The sequence below is a fragment of the Scleropages formosus genome, chromosome 21 (genome assembly GCF_900964775.1).
Source record: "Scleropages formosus chromosome 21, fSclFor1.1, whole genome shotgun sequence".
NCBI classification, from domain to species: domain Eukaryota; kingdom Metazoa; phylum Chordata; class Actinopteri; order Osteoglossiformes; family Osteoglossidae; genus Scleropages; species Scleropages formosus.
Window position 1 is genome coordinate 21,269,385 of NC_041826.1, and position 16,648 is coordinate 21,286,032.

Consider the following 16,648-nt stretch of genomic DNA (forward strand, 5'->3'; position numbering starts at 1 on the left):
AATGCCCTTAGTCTAGCCGTTTGAACACTGTGTGGGTGTGACGTGACGCTCCGCTGTTGGCTCCGCAACGGGTCAAAGATGGAGCAAGGAAAACATAACTCGAGGGAGATAGGGAGACTGGTTTGTTTAACTTGGCTCCTCTTGAGCCGAAGGGGCCTCATCGAGGACTTATCTGCTCTCCAGGTCTCCAACTGCCCCGGCTAACCATGCCAACCACGCTAACCGCGCGGCTCTTTTTCACGTTCCTGACAAAATAACGAGAGCCGAAGGGCTCCCCGCCATCAGGAAGAGGTCTGGACGAGCCCGGTATCGTGACGGCGGGGGTGTGCCACAGCATTTTGCACATTCCCAAGGAGACACCTATATTGCTGATACCCTTGAAGCTATAATGTGAAAACATCCCTGCAATGTGTTTTTAGAATGACCAAAAAAAGAAAAAAAAAAAAAAAAAATCAGACACATGCATCCCCAGACAGAGGAGAGGAAACCGTGTTCCATAATAAAATCAAGAGGGGGAAAAAAAAAAAATCCATCGTTCAAGTTTGATCCCCAATCATCATGAATGCATTTTTTCCTGACTTAGATCAGTGCTACATGGATCTTTAAAAGCCCACTTGAAGATCTCACTAATGAGAAGCCACAATATAAAAGGTATAACAACAGGGGAGTTTTATGAAAATTTCACAAAGCTGAGGTCATTGCTGGATCCCAGGCACAAGGGTGTAGTTAAACCTCAACAGATGAGACAAAGGAACTGCATGTGTATAAAGTTATATAATCTGGGAAGGTTCCAGCACAAAGCACGTACCTGTGTAACGAGAAAAATGCTGTAAAGTAGAACTGTTATGTAAGTAAGGCAATTTTCGTACAACATTCTCCATGAGTTCACAGGATCTAAATCAATCATTGTTAACCTTTGATCAACTGATGCCTTTTCCCAAGCCGATTTATAATGCTTAGTTTCTACAACAGTGAGCAATTTATATTACATTTTTTCATTTCTCCATAGCAGCTTACAGTGTTAATCTACCTACAATTATTAACTCATTTTTACAGCTGGGTCATTTTTATTGGAGGAATATAGGGTAAGTATGTTACTCAACGGTACTATACACAGTGAGTAGTGGTGTGAGATGATGTGGGTTCGATCCCCGCTCAGTCTGTTTGTAGTCTGCATGTTCTCCCTGTGTCTGTGTGGGTTTCCTCTGGGTACTCTGGTTTCCTCCCACACTCCAGAGACATGCTGTTCAGGTTCACCCATTGTGTGTGTCTGTTCCACTGATGTATAGATGAGGGACCCAGTGTAAGTAGTGTATCTAGCAGTGTAAGTCACCATGGTGAATAAGGTGTGTGGGCTGATAACACTACGTGGAGTTCATTGGAAGTCGCTTTGGAGAAAAGTATCTGCCAAGTAAATAAATGTAATATAGGTGGGATTCAAACCTGCAACCTTTCAGTCCAAATGCAGCAGCTCTAACCACTATGGTACCAGCTGTCAACAGTGGCTTACAATTGTGTACCCCTTTGTAAAGAAGGATACTTTTACTGCGACTGAAGGTAAGTACCATGCTCATGGGTAGTACCGCAGGAGTGGGGACCTTTAACTTGTACTTTATCAGTGCGGTTATTTCTTGAGCTGTTAGGCTAAAATCATGTCCTCACCATGCCCACCCTAAACAGCCCGCCGTTTCTCACCAAGTCAGTTTGAGGATCTCGCTACTTCGCAGGACGATCTTGTCACGTTTCCTCATCACCCCTTTGTCATTGTGCATCCATTGTCTCCCTCTCTTTAGATGCCAGTACTTTTCATTTGTTTCGTGTCATCGGTAGTGAGCTGTGTCCAGTGACACTGCTGGACATGGCGGTGAGTTACGCTGCACAGGAGGACTCGCTACAGTGAACCTTAAGATCAACGATGCCAATAATGGAAATAAGATTCTGGGTGTATGAACTGCTTATACTGAACAGAGTAAATATTTACACAGGGAATGGGGATTAGCTTCGCACCGGGATTAACAGCATCTGACACATATATTAATTGCAAAGAGCATAATTGTTAACTACACAAGGTATCGGGATCAGACACAAAGGTATAGGATTAGCTGCACTGAGCATGGGAATTTGATACACAGCATGGTGATTATATATATGTGTGTGTATGATGAGCTCTACTGATCACGGTGATTAGCAGCACAGGGCAAGTCATTAACCGAACAGGGTGTGTGGATTAGGGTTTAGCTACGCTGTGCATGTGGATGAGCTTTTCCTTCCCAAGGGGTCCACACACACCCTCCTTTTCTAACTCGCAGCAGTTGAGAAGCCCCGCTCGTTGGACCTGGAATTCCAGCAGCGGGAGTGTACTGCGAGGCTCGTGGTCAGTCGACGGACATCTCCGGTCTCCTTGAGTCCACTGTGCGCCAGTGACTCCGTGTTTTGACGTTTGTGTACGTCTACCCTCCTCTGCATTTAGTTATGCTTGTGAAAGTATGGGGAAGTCTGGACTACGTCCATGAAATTTTTCTGGTTCCTTTTGGCCTTTGTCAATGACTGTCTTTGCACTAACTATTTGTGTAAAACCCATCAGAGCTGTCGGGATTTTCAGAATCTAGAATATTACCGAGTTCTGTTTACGATGAAGCCGAGATCATTAATTTACGGCCGGACTCGGTGCTTTGATTTTGCGGCGCTTTGGCTTGTGGGTGACTGAGAATCCTGAGCTGACCTTCTGTTTGTGCCAAACTACTCTTTCCCCCCCAACAGCCCTGGTCTGCATGGTGGATACTGTGCTTTCAAAACCATTTGAAGCTATAAACTTTTAACCATTTGCTCACTCCTTGTTAACCGCTCTTCCCAGGCAGAGTTGTGGTTGTCCAGAGCTGATCCTGGAAGCAGAGGGTATAAGGTTAAGCAGGGTACATGCACACACAGCCACTCAGGCAATTCAGAGTGACCAATTACCCCAAAACACATGTGTTTGGACCTTGGTAGGAAACCAGATCCTCCCCAAAGGAAACCTAAGCCCAACCCCCCAAGTGCTGTAATAGAGCAGAGCAGAGCTACCCGCTGTGCCACCATGCCCCCCTTAAAGCCTTTGAGCACTTATGCAGTGCAAGTGCTCAAATACACAACAGCTCTTGCGTTCCAGGGCTACAGCTGCCTGGTCAAGGTTCCTCACCTTCTAGCATCATGGTATGCTGTTTGTGCAATAATGTTTTGTTTTGTTTTTTTTTTTTTTTTTTTTTTTTAAAACCTCCCCCCAACATGGCATCATGCAAGTGCAAACACGTGAATCGCAAAGGGGGCGGGGTGCTAGGGCCAACAGGCCAACCACTCTAGAGAGGGGTATTACCTCAGTATTTAACAACTCACTGCCTTAGGTTTTTATGAGGTCTTCAGAGCCTTTGATGATGGTGAGAAAACACCAGGTGCTGCTCTGTTTGCTGCCGGCACCATGTAACGGACCACCCTGATAACAGCACCTGAAACCTGCTCTCTAGCAGAGCTCTCTTATAGGTCAGAGGTGTTTCTGACAAGTTTCTCACGGACAGCTGGTGGCATAGTGGTTAGCGCTACTACCTTTGGATTCCAAGGTTACACGTTCAGTCGCTAGCAACAGTACCCTTGAGCCAGGTACTTACCCTAAGTTGCCCCAGTAAAATTACCCAGCTGTATAAATGGGTAAATGACTGCAACCTTAGCATTGCAAGTTGCTTTGGAGAAAAACATCCGTTAAATTTAAAAGGAACCTCCTCTTTGCTCCCACAGCTGCTGAAACTCCTTGCTTTGGAGTGTGAACAGAAGATTTGAGAATAGAGACAGAAGACCATTTGAATGTACTCGTAATGGGGAGGTAGAAGTGGTTAAAGACATGGATGGACTCAAAGGGTCTCATTTCAAGTCCATTCAGTAAGATATTTTACTTGATTTACTTTAGTCAAAATATGGTGCTGAGGTCAAAAAGGAGCTCTTCTAAAAGAATCTACAAAACATTGACACACTTGATATGACCGCACAGGGAAATGCGTAGCCCTACCTTTTCTCAATGAGGAAATACTGCATTTGCAACGATTGGCTGTGGTTATCGGTTAATCTGATAAAGGCCTCCAGTTTACCTTTTTTGATAATTTTTTCCTCTGAAAATGTGAAGTTGGAGTAGAAAAGGATTAGAAAAAGTGGAAAAACTAGACACAGAGAGAGCAGCTAAACAGCAGCAGATTCAAATAGAAACAAGAAAACAGGCTGGTTGAGAGACATATTTGCTTGGTTTCACTCCGATTCTGCTGAACAAGTGGGTGGGAAATGAAGCATCAATAAAACTTCCTAAATAGTGTGGCTGGGAGAGGATCCCGGAGCCCGATGCCGCAGGTCTCTGGGCCGTCGCCAGATTTGTCCCCAAAGGCCTTCGCATGCAGCCGGGAGCGCGAACTCAGTAGGTCTACGACCGTCAGTCTTTGCGGCTTCCTCTCCCCACACATCATTTCAGCCTCACTGGTTCCGCCCCACTTGGCTGAGAGTAACGATCACTAATGAATTCCTTGCATTTCTACACGCTGCAGAGAGGTCACTTCTCTTTGGAAGATCTTGCTTTGACGCTGTGCCGAAATACTTTGCCACTCGGCGGGGTTTGGAAAACTTTGCTCGGCCAATCGCCGTTAAACAGTCACCGTTTCCTTTTTCCAGTTTTGTAAAATGCCCATGTGCCCAGTGACAATTCTGTCATGGTGTACATTGTCTTTTTACAAGGGAACAGTGAATTCTTAGTCTTAGGGGGGTTTTTTTTAAAAAAAAAAAAAAAGCATCACCTTCTAGGAACAACCAAGTGTGGCACAGGACTTTCTGGTTGAACCTTTCTCTTGGAGAAGCCCTAGAAGCAGGCGCTAGCAGCCACAACAGCCATGTGACCTACAGGCCACCAGGGCTACATCAGTGATGAGACACACAAGGCAACAGGAGTGTGTAGTGATTTCCAGACTGCACCCCATTTTTGCCCTCTGCCTTTGACTCCTTCCCACCACTTGCCACAGAATAGCCAGACTCACCCGAAAACACTTACTGTACTCTGTTTTAGCTGAAAACAGTTCCCTCCACCTCTCAGGCCCTTTAGCTCATTATACTGTACAAACTATGCAATCTCTGCTATATCACTTTATACCATTTTTTCCACCTCTCTCCATTTCCAGAGAAATTAGGCAGTTTCTTCACATTTGTCTTCAATTTTTCCTCCACATTTCACCATAGTTGGGTTATTTATTCCTCTGAAATCCGTTTAAGGATCTATAAACCCCAGACCAAACCATCCTCTCCCCTGTAGAAGGTCCTTGATCAGAAAACTGAAACCAGGAGATGTTCAGCTGTTCAGGAATATTTCATTTATTGGTGGAAACACCACCCTTCTGGTGAGAACATGGGACCTAACGCTGTCATTTTCAGTGGCATAGCCAGTTCCCAGTGCAGCTCGCCCAAAATTAAGTATGGCATTTCGACTCCCCATAAAATAAATACAGACATTGCGGGGAAAAAGCAACGATTATCACTATTAGTATCAAACACAATTGAAATGAAGACAAAGGCACTAAAGAGAAACCACAAAACAGTCATGGCTTACAAACCCAGTACCAAAATGATAACCATAAAAAGTATCAGCAGCTACAGTAAAAGCATTCCAATATAGCCATAACAAAAATGCTTAATACATACTGTTTGACATAACAGTATCCAGTCAAATGTTACCATTATTAGACTTATTTTCAGTAAATGTGTTATTTCCAGTCTGCCAAAAAGCAATGATAACCTTAAAGTCACCTCTTTCAGCAGTTATATGCCCATAAGTGACTTTGTTATACCTGACCTTAGTAACCACTACAAGTACACCAGTGTAAGTTCCAGTGGTATGCTGTGGCTAATAAACAATTTTAAGTAATAAGAAATATAGCAATTATGGTATATTGATAGCTGTATTAGGCCAATGACCACTAAATACAACAGTTGTTTTCATGTGTTGCACACAGTGTTGGAAGTTTCTGCAATAACAAACATAACACCATATTTTAGACAATACAATAAAACCAGAATTAAATACTAACATAGTATAACTTGATCACTGTAAACCCAGTTGAAAATACAATCCTTTCACAAAATGGATCGTGATGAAGAATACCGCTTCCTTACATCCATAGAATCATGATTAAATATTCAACATAACGCATTCTCTTTGTGAACTTTCGTGTGGCATTTAAAATGTTACAGAAAGTGAACAGAAGTGCGATTTCATGCCTTATTCCCACATGTGCTTTCCACAGCATATATCTGCTTTGTTTATTCCCAGGTTTTACATGTGGTGTAGAGAGGCCACTTCACACTTGCCTCAAGTGTCCATCTGTGTGCCAGGGAAGTGGAAACAAGCTGCAGACCACTGACCTTTGACGTTCTGTCACCATTTTGTCTGTTGCTCATTTATATACACAAGTGGCAAAAACATGAGTACTGTACACATTTGATACTTTACCTGGTGGCGATGTTATTAAAAAAAAACTATTTAGAATGGTGTCCTTCTCTGCTTTTGCTTTGGACCCTGAATAAACACTTTCTACACTCTATTCTTGTTTTCTTCTTGCTGCTGTCAGTCTCATTACTTCACCCATACATTTCGTTCGCCTACTGCACGACCTGAGCTCTTCAGATTTCTTTAGCCTGAAGGGTAACACTCTACTGTGATTGTCCATTCCAAGCAATTTCTCATTCTCTCAAACCTTACATTTTCCTAACATTCAACATCTTGTATATTTTTCTCAAAACAGAGTTGAGAGTAGGAAACAGATGTGAATTCAAAAGGCACTTCTTACAGGGGACTCTGAACACAAAGGAGAGTTTCATACATTATCTTCACTCACTGCAAATAACTGCTTGTCCAATTCAGAGCTGATGGGACACCAGCTCATCACAGAACAACCACACACACCCCTTTACCCACACACTTCCATAGTATGGGCAATTTTATAGTCACCAATCCACCTGAAACACATGCCTTTGGACTGTGGGCAGAGATCAGAGTAACCAAAAAATATCCACTCAAATATGAGAACATGTAAACGCTCATACACTGTCCTTTACAATTAAACAGCCTAATGATTGTCACAAAAAATGGTTAGAATACCTCCCTCGCAGTATATCCCAGCAACACACTGGTCGTCAGTGGCATAGAAACCGATGCACACATCTTTAAGTCAAGCAGCTGCTGATGTCCAAGGCCTGTTTGTACACCTGAGTCACGTCGTCCATGTCACCCAGCAGGGAAAAGCTGCTGTCATCTGCAGAGGAAACATGGACCCCGTGACTCTGCTCACCCTGAGGGCAGGATGGCACAGCTTGCAAACCCCGAAGGCCGACAAGTGGGAGGAGGTTCTCAGCCGACAGAGAGCTCCTGAGGTGTAGCTGGGGAACCAGCCCACTGTCAGTATAGCAAAAGGTGTCTATTGGGCCAGATGAGACACTAGAGGGCCGACTCTGGCTCCGGGAGAGGCCAGAATCACCAGACACACTCGACGACAACACAATGCGATCTGTGGCGTACCGTCCATTGCGCTTCAGAATACCCCTCTTGCCCGCTGTTCTTTTCTGCAGCAAACGAGTAGGGGAGAGCACTGCAGAGTCCTCTGGGAGTTCAGAGGACTCGCTGTGCTCAGGGGAGGAGTAATACCCCGACTCACGTTGTTGACTGTTCTTCAGAATACCCTTCTTCGGGGAAGGGGACACCATTTTGGCAGCTGAGCTTTCTGCCAAAGACAGCTCCTCCCGATTCCCATCATTCTCTTTGAAATTCTGGTCAGGATCAGAGGCTAAATTGCCTTCCTGGGAATGAACCGTCTCCCTCAGTTCTGTTTCCTCCTTGCTCAGGCAATGTTGCATTGCCTCCACCTTGGTCTTCAATATACCCTTAGGTCTCTTGAGTCCTGGTCCATCCTCCCTCCAGTGACAAGACCCTGCCCTTTCATTTTCTTTCCTTGGCTTCCTGTGCCGCTGGTAGGTTGAGGAGTGGGGTTCATTGTGGTTCTGCCAGTGGAGTAAGCGCGCCAACAGGGGAGAGCTGGCATTAGACTGGGCCCCACAGTCACACACGCTGCTCCTCCACCCCCAGTTGACCCACCAGTGGTTGGCAATGTCCTCCACTGTGGCCCGCCTCTCAGGATTGACCATCAACATCCAGCGGATCAGACCACGAGCATCTAGGGTTAGCAACAGAAACAGCCACTCTTTAATAACTATAATGTACATTAGGGAGGTATCGCAGAACTGAATACAAGACTGACACCTACAGATTTAAAAGTAGTGTGTGTGTGTGTCATGTGATACGGCAGGGTACCTGAGGAGTGGGCTGGCTCTCGATACTCTCCGCTGCTGATCTGGCGGACTAAGTGCCTGTGATTGCCTCCATCAAAAGGCATGGTTCCGTAAACAAGGGTGTAGAGCAGCACGCCCAGTGCCCAACTGTCTACCTGAAAACATGTCCCCCAGATCACTGTAAGTCATGTAGTGGCCTCTAAACAGCACACACATCACAGCACACTGCACGCTGCTGAATAAACTGTGGTCACTATATAATATGGACCAGAGGTCAAGTTGTGATGTCCACTACTGGCCATGACCAGTGCTCGAGAATTGTAGTTCTCTACACTGCATTTGTTTAAGTTTCAATGAACATTGTGCTTTTACTACTCTTAAAATCTGGCACGTGTTACATGTGCGTAAACTGCATGTAAAACTACATACGTTTTTGTCTTAACTTCCTACTAGAATGTGGTAGTTGCATGTCATCCAGACTGGGTTTTAGTGCATTTCCTTTGTTTCTTTGTCTAATTAGAAAAATACATGCATTACACCACACTGGAGAGTCACCGCTGCAGGTATATCGATACGAGTCAAGTGTCAGCTTGGGAGCAATAACTGACTCAAGTTTCTGCTTCTCCCAGCACATAACCAGACCATGAAGATAAATCCTGAACAACATTTACAGGATTTTCTAACTCCTAACTGCAGCTCTCTCTCCTGTTTGGCCTTCCAACCTCTGCCATCAAGCCATACCAGCTGATCCACAATGCTGTGTGTGACCCGCCAAAGAATTCCTATGCTTCTCCTTTTGTCTCTCTCCTTTACTTACTGTGGCTGCTTGTATCAAGTTACAGGTTGTCAGAGAACCTGCACCCTGACATCTACAAGGCCTGATCACTTCCTATACCTCAGAATAAGTACTACACTCCTCTCTCATTGGTCACTTGGTGGGCCCACTGACAAAAGCTCCAAAACTGAAAGCATGTAGGTTCTCAGTGTAGGCTCCGATGTGGTGACTTGAGCTCCATTTCTCCCTCAGAACCGCTAACATCTTAAAAATTAATCACTTTCGGACCCAGTTCTCATCTTCAAGCAGCTCCATAAATTCACATCACAGTATCTATCATATACACTTCCGTATTTTTTCCTCAGACTCAGTTCTATTGTCATCTACTTATGTAACAAGCATATGCAAAAATGGTTGCATCAGACATACTAATTGTGTTGTGACAACTGAGTATCTCCATCTAAAGTTCTTTGGCTCTTGTGAAATGTACTTTTATTTACTGAACTGTAAGTTGCTTTGATGAAAAGCAGACTATAATATAAATGTAATGCAGTACCTCTGGGCCATGGTAGGGCCTCCCATTGATGATCTCTGGTGAGGCATACAATGGGCTGCCGCAGTAGGTCTGCAAGAGCTTGTCTCTGTGATACAGGTTAGATAGCCCAAAGTCTGCAATCTATGGAATGGAGCAACGGGGAGGTGAGTCCTTCTCCTGTCCCATTGACATGTTTTTTTTTTTTTTTTTTTTTAAATCAGCTGGACACAAAAAGAGTACAGAGCCCATAGGCCCCCTTACCTTAATATTGAAATTCTCATCCAGTAACACATTTTCCAGTTTTAAATCCCTGTGCACAATCCCATTCTGCAAATGGTAACACAAGTGTGAAGTGAAGGTTCATCAAGTCCTCAAGAACTTGATCACACAAAACGACTTGTGAAATTTAAATTTAACCTCACAGAAAAGAGAGTTCAATACGGTTACAATCAGTAGCTCATAAATTCATTGCTGTTACATCTTATGATGTCACTAGCCATGGTTTATCTTTATCCACATGACATTTAAAGGCTTTCTTCTGTCACTTCTGTCAGGGAGAGATGCATTTCCACAGCTCATCCTCACCAAATACCAGAATCAACTGTGGTGTTAGTAACTCTAAGAGAGCTTACAGCAAATGGTGAGGCATGTCAGTCAACCCCACAATTAGTTTCCTCAATTCATAGCTTAGCTACTTTAACTCACATCAGAACCCTGCTTAACAGTTAACAGAAAGGACTATGATATCAATATCTTTTTTCCAATTTGTGGAAACAGATGGTGACTAAACCAGGATGCCATACCAATGGGTCTGTGTTTCTCTCCAGAAGAGGATACTCAGGATTTAGTAGGACTAATCTAGCTGGGCAGTTCTGTTGCACAATGGCCACTGGGCCCCTTACCTTGTGACAGTGATGAACTGCAGAAACAATTTGCCGGAAGAAGTGGCGGATCTCGCTCTCACTCAACCTGCGGCACTCACTCAGGTAGTCATAAAGTTCACCCTTGCTGGCATACTCCATCACAATCACTATCTTGTCACGGTTCTCAAACACTGTGAATGGCAAGGAGACAACAGGACTGAAGATGAAAGGAGTCAAGCAGAAAGGCTGTTTCCGTGACCACTCAAGGAGATAAACCACAAAGCTCAGTTCTGCGTCCAGTTACGCAAGCGGTAGCAATGCGGCTGACGTTATTTGTCGGTCAATAATCTTCTGATGGCTCCAAGTCAGCAGCTTCAGACAGGAGACACCAGAAATGAAACACCACTTCTTATTTGTGCTGTGCACATCCTTGCAGTCAGCTGTTGTGGAGACATGCAAGTACTAGGAATTTTCACCGAGGCCCATGGCAGGATATAATGCCAGCTGCAGCTCGGGTGACACCTGAAGATGACAATACCTGGCTTGGACACTTCCTAAAGAAACACAAAGGTATCAACACTTGCCTTGGTCCTGGGATCCCTGCAGCAACCCTCTTTCTGTGACTTACAGTCTCTAATTTAAACTCCTGTTGGGATGTGATCTTGATTACACAACCCATTTTATAGAAGACTGGCATTCCTCCTCTGCTCTACTCAAGAGGCTGCCCTCAAATATCAAATCTCACTACTCAGCAGAGCTTGGCTAGTGCTCTATTGTCCTTTGGCCCCATCTTTGTGGGGTCAACAGCTTGAATGACTGGGGATGCTGCTTGTGCATGGAGTGAAAAGCATGAGTTGGCAGCGCTACTATTTGGGTTGTAGCTTTCCAGCTAAGGGGGCTATATTTCTCACCCTTTTATCCTCTGTCCACTCATCCGTTCTGCTGTAGAACAACACAATCTCTGATGTTTCAAATACTGTTGCAGTAGAATTGATATGTGCTGAAATGCAATACATTCCATTCATTCTATCCACAAGTTTCCACTAAAACTGCAGGAATCCTTGAACAAACATAACGTTTGTAACTGGATTATGAGTTAGTGACAGCCTGCCAGACTAGTTTTTGTGATGTGCTGATTGATGCAGAAAAGGAGGAAAATTCCATTCATGTTTCAACTTTGGTGGAAAAAAAACATTTAGCTGCAAATATGAGTGTTGCCAGAAACATATTCCACACTGCACACATTTCCATGGCATTTGGGTGGAGTACTTCCCAGAGAAACCATGAGGCTTCTCGAGGAATCCTGAACTGGAGGAAACCAGAGAAGGAGCAATAAGGGCAGAGAAAGAGGTCCCCAAAGACCTCTTTGCAAGGATAGGCGTCAACCACAGCTCTCCTCAGCATACAATCACATGAGACTGCAGTGAGGCGTAGCTGTAGGCAGATGGGTGCGGGGTAAATCTCCCTTTGTGTTGAAGTAGCTACTGACATTGACTTACCTTCATAGATTGCAATAATGTGAGGGTGTCGCAGAGAGGACTGGATCTCAATCTCTCGGCGGATGTGCACCATGTCCTGCTCATCCTCTATCTTGTCTTTGCGAATGGATTTAATAGCCACCTGGCAAAATGTGAAGGGAAAAAAAATACTTTTTTTTTTTTTTTTTAAAAAAAACCACCTTACAATCACATAAGCAACATACCCACTAGACCACTAAGGCAAGACAGACAAGAGTCAAAAGCCACACAATGTCTGTGTGGGAGCACCATGCACATGACATTTCATTATCTTCATTCTACAGTCACTCACATTTGTCTCCGAGTTACTATATTGCCTCTCATGGCTTTTACTGTTGCAATCCCTCAGTGTAGATCCTTGGGGTGGAGCTGACAACGTATGTACGACTGCAACCCAGGGTTCCTAAGACTCATGAACCCCCTCATCTTTCACCTTTTATGGAAGAATATGTTCCCTTTCAGACTCCTCTTATGATTTGGAGGTTTGAGAGGTTCACCACTGCAGTGGTCAGCCAGCACACTGGAGGATGCATTTTCTTTAGTCATGGCAATGAATACCACATGTTGCACCAGAGCCAGGGTAATTACTATGTGCATCCATAAAAAGAGACTCAGCCAGAATACTTCAAGTCAAGTGGACTTGATTACATAGAATAAAGAATACAAATGCCAAACAGAAGCCCTTTTCAGGCAAGCAGCTGACTGAACGTTAGTTGTTCTTTAGAAGGCTCTTTCTCTACTTTCCATTACTTCACAAGTTACAAAATGAACCAGAAAAGGTGTCATCATTAAAGCCTTCAATTCAGTTTTGTGACTTTACTGTTAGTGAATAATCTAATTATGTGGGTCAAACTCAAGGTAATTTGATACTTCCCTGTCTGTCCTGTATTAAGAAACAAGAAGATGGACGTGCAATTCAAATGGCCAACATTCAAAGTCTTTGCTAATGGACTCCCTGTTTACTCCTGGGAGGCAGGTAGTGCTGCTGTTAAGGACATGGACTGTTTCAAACACCACATCCTACTGCAATACCGTTAAAGTACTTCCGCTGAATTGCTTCCAGTAAAATATCCCACTATAAATGGGTCAGACACTAAAAGCTGGTTTTCACAAAAGTATCAACTAATTACAGAACTACATCCATAGTGCTAATCTCATACATGTAGAAAATTTGCATTTGTACAAAGTTTCATTCCCAAACACCCTCTTCCCCATACCATGTGTGCCCTGCCTATTGCCCAATGTTTAGATGCTCTTTTATGTGATTAAGCCTTTAGTCTGATACTGCAATCTCAATACATTTCATATGCCATTAACCAAAAGTACACATTTAAACTGATAAATTTGAATCCTGCATATACCTGAAAATGTACCACAGAAACTAGCTAAAATTAACTCAGGAAAGAAAAAAAAAAGTATACACACACACACACACACACACACACACACACACACAGTCCTCACTGAGGATGTCTCTCCCCCTTTCTCTCTGCCACTTTCTCCAAATCCCTGGCGAGACTGCAGTCTCCTTGATTCTGCTCTTCTCATTTCTGCCCTAAATTAAAACTGCCAAAGCAGCAGCAGCTATCCTCACAGTGAGATTACAAACCAGTCTACCCTTCTTACCCTATGATGACTAGCACATAACCTTCTGAGGATAAAAATGGTCGTCTGTAAAGGAGTGAGCCTCAGTGCTAGTATGTTAGTCTATAACAGATATTCTTGACATTATCTAGACCACAGGCTTCTTCAAGAATAGCATGAAAGCTAAGAACACCTTCCTAGAAAAATGTCCATTGAAAAAATTAAACATTTCCCTCAACTTACTGCTCTGAAAATGTATTACTTTCATGTATGAAATTAAGTCACAGGCAATATGCAAAACATAGTTTTATTTTAAACTTAAATTTATTTAGCAGAAGCTTTTGTCTAAAGCAACTTCCAATGAATTCTGTGTAGTGTTATCAGCCCACACACCTTATTCACCAAGGCAACTTACACTGCTAAATACACTACTTACACCGGGTCACTCACCCATACATCAGTGGAAAACACTCTCAGTCACTCACACACTATGGATGAACATAAATTTATATACCTCTAGAAAGCTTATACTTTAACAGACCCTCAAGGGATGCATGGCCTCCAGTTTAAGAATTCCCAATGTATAACAATAAAACCTGTCTATAGATGTGTGTATATGTCTCTTTGTTAGGGTGGGGCAGAGAAGATTTCTCTAGGTTTCAAATCCCAGGAGGGAAACTATTCTGTTGCAACAGGACACCTGAACTGCTAACTACGTACACAGGAACACCTTACCAGCTTCTCAACTCAATAGACCAATGCAAGCTATGCTGAAGATGTGAATTAAGTCTGTAAGACAAAAGATCTTACCAGCCCCAGATGAGACAAACAAAGAAAATGTTTGTACAAGGTTAATGTGCCAAATAGGCCACAAATCCAACTACTGAAGGCTCTACACTGTATTGGATTTGGGGCAGGGATCTGGACTACAGTACACAGATGAACAGAAAATTCAGCAAACATCTACACACAAACACTGTAAAAGTCATGGAGCTGTGGATAGCATTGTGATTAGAGCTGCTGCTTAGTAATTTGAAGTTTGCTGGTTCAAAACCCATTGCTTACATATTACCCCTCAGCAAAGTACTTTTCATTCATTCATTCAGCTGACACTGAACTATTGGTAAGATTTGGTGTTTATACTGAGGTATAAGTACCTTGCTCAAAGGACAGCTGGTAGCGTAGCGGTTACAGCTGCTTTCTTCAGACCCAAAGGTCACCGGTTTGAATCCAACCTCCAGCTGTAGTACCCTAGAGAAAGGTACTTACTCTAAATTGTGCCAGTAAAATTATCCAGCTGCATAAATCAGTAAATAATTGTAAGTACCTTAACACTGTAAATTGCTTCAGAGAAAAGCATCAACTAAATGATGAAATGTAAGTGTACTATAGCTGTAGGTGATGCTTATAATCAGTTGCTCCTGAAAGAGTACCATACTGTTACTGCATAAATTGGTACGTAACTGCAAATCTCATTCAAAAAAGAGAGTAGCTACACAACAGTAAGAATCCCAGAGTTTAAATATTATTCAAAAACCACAGACCTCAGAAAACAACCAGCTGAAATGTAACACACCCTACATCAGGGGAACAGCACTTATCTTAAGTATATGGTATCAAAATGCATTTCAGGGTGGAAACATAGAAAAAAGGGTGTGGAAATGGGAGCTCCATGGCAAATAGAGGATTCCTAACTATGAAGCTACAAATTGTCACCACAATACGCTACCCTCGCAGCCACACCTGATAGAACAAACAACTGATGAATGATTATCTTAAGCATCAGGCTGAATTTCAGTGACATTCTTAATACTTATCTAATGCCTAAGTTTGTCCAAGACTACTTCTCGCTAAGTTACAAAATGATACAATAAATTTACCCATTTTCAGGGTGTTCATACTGTATCAACTTCTTGATCAAGGGAAAAACAGTGAGACAAGGCGGGATTCAAACCAAGAACCTTCAGACTGTTAGGGCAATACCTGCTGTCCGCACTCCACCCCAAATCCCCCAACTGAGGACCACTGCAGGTTTCGGAAACGTGTCCTCGTCTCACCTCCCTCCCGGTGCGTCTCTCCACGGCCCTCTTCACCTTTCCGTACGTGCCCTTGCCCAGGGTCTCCAGCAGCTCGTAGCGGTGTTTCAGGTTGTGCTTGTGGTGGTGCTTCTTCACTGCGGAGGTCGTTCGGCCGTCGGCATCTCGAGGCGCTTCCGGTCCGCAGAGCGTGGCGGAGCCCGGGAAGCAGCGGGGCGCGCGGCGACCAACGGCCTCCATCTCGCCGCGGACGCCTTCAGCTACCGCCTTATGCCGTTCAGAATCCGACATACGAACACTGCTATCGGTAATAAATATATAAAGAAAATAAGTGCTCTGTGGGAAATTCTTCGGACGTGAAAGCACCGTTCACTTCTGGTTTTATACTGCTGTGTGTGTGTGTGTGTAAACTTTAAACTTCACCGTGTTAACAGCATCACACCGAGAAAAGAGAAAACCGCCACTCGCAAAGCGCTGTGTGGTAACATAACGTACGTTAAGTATTTTATTTATACACTGAAAAGATGAAGCGCTCGTGAGAATTTCAAAAACGCCTCGTCAGGGGTTTGTGTGTCTCATCAACGCTTTCGTCCAATGAGTTGCGGTACAGGAATCGCTACAGCTGATTTTATAAGTAGGTCGTCCTGTCACTTGCGTTTTCCACTTACTATACTCGCGTCTGCAGTTCATATGGACTCCGCGGTGCCCTAAATACCGTCTACGCGAGGAATTTAACAATAAAATGTCACTGTCCGTGGCTGTTTTACCATCTTCTCCCAGAACTCTGTCAAAGTCTGCACAGGTGTTCTGTCAATCGCGCACGCGCGCTCCGCGTCCACGTCAGAAGCAAGCAGTTTGCGGAGCGAGCGCTCCTCGCGTGGCTCCATCGACGCGAGCACCTCCGTCCTCACTCTCCGTACGGTACTGGGAGCGATGAATGAGACACGCGAGCTGTTGAGCGCACGAGGCGGGGTTACCGGCCGCTGTCTCGCGGACAGGGG

The 16,648-nt window shown here is 44.0% G+C and overlaps 1 protein-coding gene across 4 annotated transcripts; it reads right to left on the reverse strand.

Moving 5' to 3' along the window:
* Positions 1–5,303: 5,303 nt before the first annotated feature.
* On the reverse strand, positions 5,304–16,552 carry LOC108920785 (NUAK family SNF1-like kinase 1). Of its 4 annotated transcripts, none has more exons than XM_018729828.2 (8): positions 16,415–16,552; positions 15,669–15,945; positions 12,010–12,130; positions 10,550–10,701; positions 9,909–9,974; positions 9,669–9,788; positions 8,360–8,492; positions 5,304–8,222 (listed from the first exon to the last, which is right to left on the reverse strand). In XM_018729828.2, the coding sequence occupies exons 2-8, from the start codon at positions 15,936–15,938 to the stop codon at positions 7,219–7,221; spliced, it is 1,866 nt and encodes a 621-aa protein (XP_018585344.2). In that variant the 5' UTR covers positions 15,939–15,945; positions 16,415–16,552; the 3' UTR covers positions 5,304–7,218. The 4 variants fall into 4 exon arrangements, with proteins under 4 accessions (XP_018585344.2, XP_018585342.2, XP_018585343.2 ...); XM_018729826.2 differs by having other exon boundaries at positions 15,669–15,948; XM_018729827.2 differs by having other exon boundaries at positions 15,669–15,948; positions 16,316–16,552.
* Between the last annotated feature and the right edge of the window lie 96 nt (positions 16,553–16,648).